We start from the raw sequence: 11,131 nt of genomic DNA, 5'->3' as shown, positions 1-11,131 counted from the left end.
CCCCCCCAGGACCAAAAAAAAAATTGTGATATTATTGATGAATTTCTTATTATTAATCATCCGTGTATAGGTACACAAACATACGTTATAATAATTTGACTATTGAGTATAATATTATACTTTACCAACAACGAAAAAAGATTTCATAACGAAATTATGGGTGCCGTATATCAATCAAAATAGACATTTGATCGTACACAGTCAGTTAGATGCGTGCGGACATTAATACATCTTAATACGACCAAAAACGTACCCTTTCCTTTTCGGCCGATTCACTTTTCGACCAAAAAAAAGTTTAATATAATACACAATGATTTTGTTATGTTGGTTTCAAATAACTTCTTTAAAAAATAGTGAACCACTGTACCAGCAACCTAACCTAAACAGTGCTAACAAAAGTGAGTAAAAAAAATGAATTATGACAGGAATTGTAATTATTATCATAGTTTTCTATATTTTATTGACAACAAAAATTATTTTTATAAATATTACGTATTCATTTATACATTTTAGTATTTTATACAACTTATATATTTTTTAATATTTCTTTATAAGTATAACATAAAGACTTATATGTAATTATTATCATTATTTATTTGTAACCTACTACTATATTTAAAAATAACTAACAAAAATAATTTTTTCTACATAAAGGCAGGGACTGGAACCTATTGGGTGTTTCGGTTCCGGTTCCGGTTCTGGTTATTAAATTAATTTGTTTAAGGGTTCCGATTTTGTTTCGGTTTTCTAAAAAAATATAAGGGTTCTAGAACCGGTTAATACCGGTTTTGAAAAATACTGGTTAATTTCGGTTATTTTCGGTTAATTTTGATTTCTGATTATTAAAGATTTATTAAAAAAATAGTCTGAAATAATTTATTTATTCATGTTTAAATTGTAATTATTTCATGAAAATAGAAGTTATTATAAAAAGTTAGAAAAACATTAAAGCATTAAAACACAATACCAATATCTCCATTGCTGACTGCCGCCGACTCGGCGCACGTCGACAATGTCATATAAAATGGATTTTCTTATCTACTATTTTAGATTCTGAGCGGAGCGAGGAAGCTATTGTTTTTATAATGGCCGGTGTTTATTTTTCTTTTTTTATATCCTGTTCCTGTATACAAAATTTCTCCAAGAAGGAGTGCTTCGATTTCAACATATAGTACCTTATCTTTTAGCAAATTGGATCAAGATGGTACTTTAGAGAGGTTATTTTCTGATTTTCTCAATAGTTATTTAATGCCACGGGAAAAACCACCGAAAAATTACGAAAAAACGCTAAAAATGGGATTTTAATTTCTAACGCTTTGTTTATCAGTTATCGCCATAGAAACGAATAAAAAATTATAATATTATAATATTAATTCAACTTACATGATAAAATAATTAATAACAATATAAAATATCCAGAATGACAAACCGTCCTCGCTAAGAATCGTTTTTCTTATGCAATTTTATCATTGAATTCAAGTCTAATACAACCCATTATACAATGACCCCCTTGTAACCTGTGATTGTTAGGAAAATGGATAGTTTTAAAGAGAAGGTTTTAGTGTTGGTTATTTTTTTTGAACCCCCCCCCCCCCCCCCCAGAGCAAATTTGAATGTACGCCACTGAACCCAATGCATCACTAGATTCACATTCCCGTCGATTAAGATACTGAATTTGAAAATCAACGCATTATTACGACTACTTATCGTGTACACAGACACAAATAAAAATAAAAATAAAACATATATCATTGTAAAATCACTCCGCTCTGAATCTATATATATATAAAAATGAATGTATGTCAGTGTGTCTGTGTGTCCATGTTACCATGGCAATCAATTATATATTATTTTGAGATTTCCATCGGTGTGTGTCTCCGTATTACCATGGCAACCAATTATATATTATTTTGAAATTTCCTATAAAATATTTTGTATATAAATGGTTGCCATTGATATGTAGAATTATTATTCATATAGAGTTGGCAATTTTAATGGGCAACGAAGTGAACGGGATCAGATATTTATATATATATAGATAGATTATACCTCTGAGCAGAAGATAGGCTAATTTAAAAAGGGAGAGAACCAACCCCAGGAGGTGCTCAAACAGGAATTTTGACATTTCCGATGGAAATTTTTGTTTTTAAATGGTTGCCATGGGTTTTGAAGCTATAATAATAATAATTATTGGTTGCCGCGAAACGAAGTGCACGGGATCAGCTAGTATAAAATAAATTAAAATAAACTAAATAAAAGACATATTGTATTTGTATTTTTTGTATTTATTTGTGAGACTTAGCCCACCCCCTATACAAAATTCCTGGTTACGCCAATGTATGCTACAGAACTATTTAGATTGGTAATTGTTACGAATATCAAGTACCTACCTACAACGATATTACATTGTTAGGTATTGGCCCATACTTTCACGCGAAAAAAAAACTAAAAAAAAATGGAAAGTGAAAATGTCTCTAAACAGTTCAAAATAAATCAAAATATTTTGAAAATGTTATCGTGTATAGAAAATGGAAATATAAACAACCATTGAAAATTTCATGTATCTACAGTCATTCGTTTTAAAGTTACACCAAAAACCAAAATCAATTTTCTCGAAAACAGATTTTGCGTAAAAATTCCCGTTTTTCCTTAATTTTTCTTTTGTTTTTCCCAGCGCTTTTGAAAACTACTGGAAAATTTAAATTTTGACCTCCCCAATGCACCAACGATATTCACTTTCTGATCGAACAAGATACTAAAGTTGAAAATCGTAGCATTATTTCGACTACTTATCGTGTACACACACAAAAAAAAAAAATAAAAAAAAAAAAAAAACACACATCATTGTAAAATCAATACATTCATCGTTCCACTCAGAATCTAAAATATATTTGTTAAATTATTTATTTGAGATGGGCATAGTTTAAATTATTAAATAATAGTAAAGTAAAAGTAAAATGGTGTACAGTGTACATTATGATAAAAGTTCAATAAAATTATATTTTTAATTTTCTAAATTAGAAACTAGAAATACACATTCACTCTTTATGTGATTTACATACTAGTTAAAAAAAAAATAGATTAACTTTTTTTAAACCGAGTTAAGTTAATATTTTTTTCTATATTAACTTTTAACTTATTGAGTTAAATTTATAATTTGTTAACTGTTAACTTTTAACTTATCGATCTTGTATCCTCTTAACTTAACTTAACTTGAGTTAATTATTTTCATTAACTTGCCCACCTTTGGTATATAGTATTTAAATATATAAAATTTACCCTGCTTGGTCACATAACTACAATACCTTTTTTTTTCAAAAACAAAAAAATATAATTTATTTATAATAGGAAAACAACATTTCCAAAGACAAAATTCTCCCGAACATACTCACCCCAATTCTCAGTGAATAGATTCAATTAACCCATTCATTCACAGTCAATACAAACTATAAACGTACATTCTCATAGGTGAAATGTGAAAATAATACATTGTGAAAACCTTGTACACCTAATACAGTAATTAAAAAAAATCATGGAACATTAGCTTTGATGTATACTACGATAAGTAAATTTAGAAATCAACTAAACATACATTTAATATGTGGCATGGCCGCATAGGGCATAGCAGACAGCTGTGGTATTATACAAGGAATGACAGACGACAGTGGATTTAGATAATTATATTAATATTTATCTACGGTAATTTTTTTTTTTAGTTAGACCAAAAAAATAAATTGTTTAAGTCAAAAATTGGTTTTGAGTAAAAATTTTAGTTTTTACTTAGCTTGACTCTTGTTTTTCCCATTGGTTTCAATAATTACTTTTTTATTTTGACTCTTGAATGCACCAACTAGATACTTTTTTCCACCAGAAAAGATACTGAAGTTGAAAAATGAAGCATTATTTGACAACGATAACACAAAAAACAAAAATGAAACACCTCATTGGAAGAGGAATTCATTAATAGCTCAGAATCTAAAATTAAGAAATTTTAAAACGCATGGTATGTTGTAAGAAAATGTCTTCATTCTAAATATTGTATACTATGATTGAGTGTCCGGCTACCTATTTGGGCATAATTTTAGTTTAATAATAAATTATTATACTATATAGGTTATATTATACTATTTAACATAAAAAACATTTATTAAAAAATCACCAAAGTCACTTACAAAAATATTCCATTCACATAACATTCATTGGACATTTCCAACAATAAAAAAAGTTAACATGCATATCAAATACAATCCAATAATATTATTACACAAAAAAGAGGGGGAAATCAATAATAATTTAATAATTACAAAATAAACATTTAACTATTGATGTATCAATTTAAATAAATCTTACTTTAAAAATAATAATGAAATTATAATCAGGTGGTTTTAGGATGAATGCTAATATAGGAAAAAATAAAACAACAATGGTATGTAAATTCTTCAACACTTGATTGAACTGTTATTAGGTAACTGAAGTGCATTCACTGATTTCATAAGATCGTCAGACTGAAATAAACATTTTAAAATTAGATTTACACAAGCAAACAACAAAATATATATAATATAACATACAGTTTCATCATCTTCATCATAATCATCTTCTTCATCTTCGTCATAATCATCTTCAACTTCAAATGCTAATTTTCCAGCATAACTCTCAATGTTTGGATCAACTTTGTCTATTAAACATTCAATTAGATTAGCTCTATTTAGAGCTACAGCAAAGTGTAATGCTGTGTATCCACTTTTATGATCCTAAAAATGAATAATTAAATTGTTAGTAATTTTAAATTTTATTTTTAGTACTGTTTGATTATATGTTATGAATATTAATTGACATCAAATATACTACGATAATAACATTTTTACATTCAATGTAAAATAATTACTATACTACACAAATTAAAATGATTATGTTGTGGGCCACTAAATGGAATAATTTATTGTTGACTGTATTAGGTTAACATATCAGTTATCACATATATTTTGCATATACATTCTGTACAACATGTCTACCTTGTAACTGTATCCTGTACTCACTACTTATTATAATAATTATAAACTTGTGAATATTTTTTTAACAGGAACCAAAATACAAAAATGATATTTGTTCCAACATACATCTTCAAAATTAATATTTATATTTAATATACCTAAAAAATTTTCTTTTTAAATCTAAGATTTTAAAATTTAATACAAAATTCCTTATAAGATTGTCTAAAAAATATGTCTATAAGAAAGTCAAATTAAATTATTATGAGTGTTTGAAATTAAAATTTTTACAACATTAGATATTCACTGGGTTTCTCAAGTAACAATTTTTTTATTTTGTTGAAATTCAAAAACTAATAACAGTAGATACTTTAAATTTATACTATATGTTTATTTTATCAATTCCAATACATGATAATTTTTTTTCAAATATTTTGACTGTTTTCAAGCTGTTTATTATGGACATTTTCAATTTTCAATTTTTTTTTGGTTTATTTTTTCTATAAATGTCAATAAAATTTTTTTGCTGTTCCAAAAATCGTGAAAATTTAATACAAGGCTTCTGATATATTTATACAATAGTAGTTGAAAAAATATTAAAAATACAGGCACAATTATTTTTTTATAACAATTTTAAGTGCTATTTTTGGAAACATTTATCGAATTTAAAATTTAAAAATGATTTATGTTAAAATGTAGATTTGTATAAACAATACAAGTTATAAATACATATATTATTACTAACATTTTAATGGTACAAACGCTATGAACCAAATAAAAAATAATTATACCAAATATACTACCAAATAGTGCATTTGAAACCCAAATAATTTGTAATATATAAATTTTAATACTATATTATAACAAAAAAATGGAAGAAAACTGTTTTTGAACTTACCGTGATATTCACATTTTTTGAACTATTAACAATAAATCTAAGTAGATTTAGATGGTTAGCAATTGTTGCAATATGAATACATGCCAAACCTGGAAAAAAAAAATGTCATTAAATTTAAAATGATTTAAAAAGATTCACAAATATGCTAATATATTAAGTGAATAAACATAATATTATGTATACAGAAATAAGTGTTTCGTCATAAATCATAAGACTGGAAAATTTAATTAAATTTTTTTTGTATTGTAAATCAAGGTTACCATTAATCATAAATAATTTATTGGCTTAAAATTTGATTGGCTTATTTTAATTTAGTAAACATATTATGTCAAACACTACCAGTAGTGTTCCCAGACATTTTAAATAGAAAGGAGTTGTTTTGAAAAAAGTTTCCCTGAAAGGTACTGCTGCTACCGTGTAATCGAGTGGGAGGAGGGGGTTAACCCAATTGGGGGAGAGGATATCCCTCATAATCACATACCTTGCCACGTGCCTTTACAAATTACAATACTAATTTAACTATGCAAACAATAAATAATAATGAAAATAAAAATAATTAAGCCAACAACTAAATATGAAATTTAATTCTAAAATCAATCAATTTCTTTCTAAAAATTGATGTTAGGTAATATTTTTTAATTAGGTGTTGTATAGAGCTGTCTTACAGTATATGGTCACCGGCCAGTATTGCTACGAATATATTATGTGGCCCACCTTTAAAATAATTATATTTTTCCACAATTTAAAAAAAAAAATACCTACTACGTTTTAAATTTTGACCTAACAAATGTACCAACTAGATACAATTTTTTAGCAGAAACCTTCCTCAAAGTTGATAATCAGGGCATTTTTCGACTAAAAAACATAGATTCTCAAATCACTATCTAAAAAAAATTATATTTTATTATGATCTTTTAATATATTTTAATTAAAACAAATTTGAATATTACTAGCTATAAAACAATAAATCATTGTATACCCAATATGTTTATATTATAATAACTAACTTTAATAAAACATTTCACAAATTTCTTTATTTTTAATTTATGTACTTATCATACTAAAATTCATTCCATACATTGACATGACATCATTTTACAAATCACGGTCAAATATAAAAACATTTTAACAGGGTGGGGGCAATCAAGGACAATGTAGTATTATATTATCTTTTAAATTAATGCTTACTGTCTATAAAGTATATTTTCCTCCTTTCTTGTAAAACTTATTAAATATTTATTTAACTACTTAAATTTAATAAATGTTAATATACAATTAATATAATAATAAAAACATAAAAGGCCAAGTGATATTAAAGAATTAGATAAGACTAGAATAATATTTGTTTTTGTTAAAACATGTTACAAGTTACAACCAAACATCCAAAATCATACATTTATCACTTTGATATTTTAAATATTATTTATATCTATGAAGCAATTACTTACATTTGTGAAAAATAAAAATAAAAACATATACATATTATATAATATAATTTTATTTAGTATTCACTATTCAAACCTAAATTATACACTGCCATTAATTAATACCATCAGAAGTATAGTATATTGGACATAAGCCAGTAGGTAACTATTTTAAACATAAAATAAACTATATATCAGATCACAATTACTTTAAAATAAAATTATATACAATAATAAAAAAGCATTTATTTAATTCACAAAATGTCAATATAAATGCATGATTTTATTTTCAATGGGTAATTTATAGTATTAAAAAATAATTGACATCACAAAATATTTTTGATACTATTTGTAATATAAGGTAAGCCACTAGTAGCTATTTTGGATTTTCAGAGATTATTAGAATTTCCAAAGATTAGCAGATGCCTATCTCTAAAGATCACCAGATTCTTTAAGATTTGTATACTGATTACCACAAGTAATTTATCAGTTTTGTACGATTGAAAGTTCCAAAATTACCAAAATTATTTTTTTTTAAAGTATAAATTATCACTGATACATTTATCAAATTCAAAATAATTATTTATATATTTAAAATAAATTAGATACATACCATCATAATTAATAATATCAAATATTTTTGGCAGTAATACGTAATTAGCTAATATTTTCAGGCAATCTAGTTTTCCATCATAACATGCCAAATGAACAGCTGTATTGCCTTTATAATCTAATATTTCTGCATTGGCATGAGCTTTCATTAGGTGTTTCACAATTTCACATTGATTTGTCATAACAGCCAAATGAAGAGCACTCTAAAAACCAAATTCAAGTTATAAATCAATGCGAGTCCATCAAATAATATTTGAGTTATAATATATATTACACAATGTAAATATAAAAATAAAATAGGTTCTTTCCTGTCATATGAGACTACAGCTATTTTTGAGACTAACACCCAAGATTACCCCCATTATCCCGACTACAGCGATTGTAAACGAAGTAAACGCCACACTCTGCGTACGACCACTGAAAACAATAAAATAATAAGAATACAAAGAATAATATTATTTTGTTGTTGCCTAATACAAACACGAACAAAAATAGTAAATCCATAAGTAAAATAATAAATAATAATGGGAATGGCCACATTCAAATAATATAAAAACAAATTATATCATTCAGCTATTGTGGTAGTCCCGATAACAGAGGTAGTCTTGGGTTGTAGTCTCGTATACAGGAAAGTATCTTAAAATATTTACTCAAAAATAATAACGACATAGATTTAATTAATCAAAATATATTATTTTCTATATAGTTATAAGCAAATTAATTAGGGTATTCATGTCGTATGCGGTCTACCACATAGTTAAAAATATGAATGAATACATAAATGTAGAATTACAATATATTTATTGATGTAGAATTTTAGTATAATATTTAATAATACAAAAAAATATATAAAAATATGCGTTAAAATATGTAGGTAAATTAAATTAGTATATGTATTAAAAAGTAACTGACAAAAAATGTAAAAATATATAGAAATATGCATTAATAAATTTAAATTAGGTACTATATAATTTCACATCTCTTAAAAAGCAATCAAATGTGTTCTTATTCTTGTTTTTTAGACGCCACCATTGTTTCGCCAAATATGAAGGTAACAATAATGGAGATGTACCTCGCATTTTTTTAATAATTCGAAGTTTTAAACTTCCCCATAAACTTTCAATGTGTTGTGTGTGCACACCACTGGTGGGATTGACAAAAAATTGGGAATGATTGATGGTTTTATGTATGTACCCTTTATTTTCTATCGTCTAAGACGATTCGTCTTATATGCAAGCCATTCATCCGAGTGTATTTCTGTACCAACTTCAATTTCATTTTGAATTATTTCAATCTTGATAACCATGAAATGCTGCCATTGGATCAACAGGAATGACCTAAGATATATATAAATGCGCGGTAGTACCTAGACCGCATATGACGTGTAGAAACATACGTGGTAGACGACAAGTGTGCGGTAGACCGCATACGGCATGAATACCATAATTAGTATAGGAACTTCTAACATAAACAATTAGTACTGGGTTAAAACTAAAGTTACAAAATATAGGGATGTATTGATTAGTTAGCCGGTCATGGTTTAAAATATTTAACTTAAAATTCACTAATAAAATCAAAAGTAAGTGATTTTGTCGAGGATTTTGTTGTAGTTTTATACTAAGAGGGTAAAAATAAAATAATTTTGTATAATAGGTACCTTCAATTTTAATATAACAGTTTATCCATAAAACATTATTGTAGTTCACTACTATTTTCAATTTATTTATTTATTGCTTATGGCTGGTATGGCTTGCTCATGACATGTAGTAATAACATAATATTATACCAAGTAACAAATTTGGCCAGTAAAATTGTTGAGACTAGTTCACAGTTCCAATATAAAAATATTTTTTACATAAGTCAAACGTAACAAACAAATGAAATGAAGTGTTTTCAATGGCATAAAACAGAACTTTTTGAGTAGACAAGTTTATGTTTGTGGCTGAACTGTAGACAACTATCTTAAAGCTAGTTTAAAATGTAATATTATATATTTAATTGAAATTTTCAGTGGAAGGCGCCCAGCCCAAGTTGGGTTTTATGATTTTTAAATTTAAAGAATCTTGTGAGTAAAAAAATATACAGGTAGCTGCTAATATATTTTAATTATTTAAAATTGTCCTTAAATTTTAACTAAATATATTTATTTAAACACTTACTTGGCCATCATCATTTCGTATATCTAAAATTTTGGAATCTGGACAAATATCAATTAACCGTTTTGATACTTGGATATATCCATGGATAATAGCAAGATGAAGTAGCCTAAAATATAATTAAACAAATGTTCAGTTGCATGTATGAATATTAATACAAATAAACAATACAACTATTCAGTTCAAGACTGCAACAACTCAAAATATAACAAATCCGAGTTAAGTACACCATCTTATAGACCATCTTGTGATTTCAGTTCAAGAACGTAATAAAATATAGATAAATTTGAGGTTAAATTATTGACCACGAGAGAGAGCATTCTCAATATTATAATTTACATTAGGTTACATAGAGAAACTATATAGAAAACGCATTATTCCCAATAAACCAGTATTTTGAGTTGTTGCAGTCTTGAACTGGATAGTCGAATTATAGTACTTAGAAAGTAACAGCCCAACAAATCATTAATTAAGCATATGTTTGGTAGGTACACTATAATGGCATTAACAGTCATTATCAAGTCCTGGAAGCATTGGCCATGATGGAGTAGACTCAAATTCAGTCAGTTAGACTTCTACATGATGTGATCTCTATTGGGACATGGTTGCTTTGGTTCATAACTTATAAGATAGGAAAGTAACAGTCTGCTGTATGCATGAAACAGTGTAACTAGATGGATCATTCAATGTCTATTTTATAGAGGAAATACTAAAAGATCCAGCTGCATGGAGGTAGCTGCCTTTTATAGAAATTTGATCGAAACGAAAGGGGAAGCAGAATAATCAAGCAAGAGATGGCAGACATTTTTAAACAGTTTAAGGTTAAAACGCATAGTTTATTGTGAACATCAAAACAATTTACAATAATTCTTAAAAATAATCTGTTAAAATTACAAATGTGGCCTCTTAAGAGGATGTGATACCTTCATGTATTGTCTCCGTCTAACAAGTGTGTAAATTTTATGCTCAGCAGAACACGTGTAGCTCCGTTAATTTAAAAATTAAAGTAAATTGACCTCTTTTAAAATCTAATGGTAAGATTATTATCTA

The 11,131-nt window shown here is 26.6% G+C and overlaps 1 protein-coding gene across 5 annotated transcripts in view; it reads right to left on the bottom strand.

Annotated features, from left to right (window-relative positions):
- Positions 1–4,110: 4,110 nt before the first annotated feature.
- The window catches only part of Cact (cactus), a 31,124-nt gene continuing 24,103 nt past the window's right edge, over positions 4,111–11,131 (bottom strand). For 4 of the 5 annotated variants that reach the window (XM_016801199.2, XM_008180849.3, XM_016801198.2 and 1 more), the window contains exons 3-7: positions 10,085–10,190; positions 7,927–8,128; positions 5,890–5,978; positions 4,572–4,754; positions 4,126–4,505 (exon numbers count right to left, since the gene is read on the bottom strand). In XM_016801199.2, the coding sequence (XP_016656688.1) occupies positions 4,440–4,505; positions 4,572–4,754; positions 5,890–5,978; positions 7,927–8,128; positions 10,085–10,190 (646 nt within the window). In that variant the 3' untranslated portion in view covers positions 4,126–4,439. 5 annotated transcript variants of the gene reach the window in all.

The sequence above is a fragment of the Acyrthosiphon pisum genome, chromosome A1 (genome assembly GCF_005508785.2).
Source record: "Acyrthosiphon pisum isolate AL4f chromosome A1, pea_aphid_22Mar2018_4r6ur, whole genome shotgun sequence".
Classification (NCBI taxonomy): domain Eukaryota; kingdom Metazoa; phylum Arthropoda; class Insecta; order Hemiptera; family Aphididae; genus Acyrthosiphon; species Acyrthosiphon pisum.
This window is presented reverse-complemented; position numbering and strand designations above follow the sequence as displayed.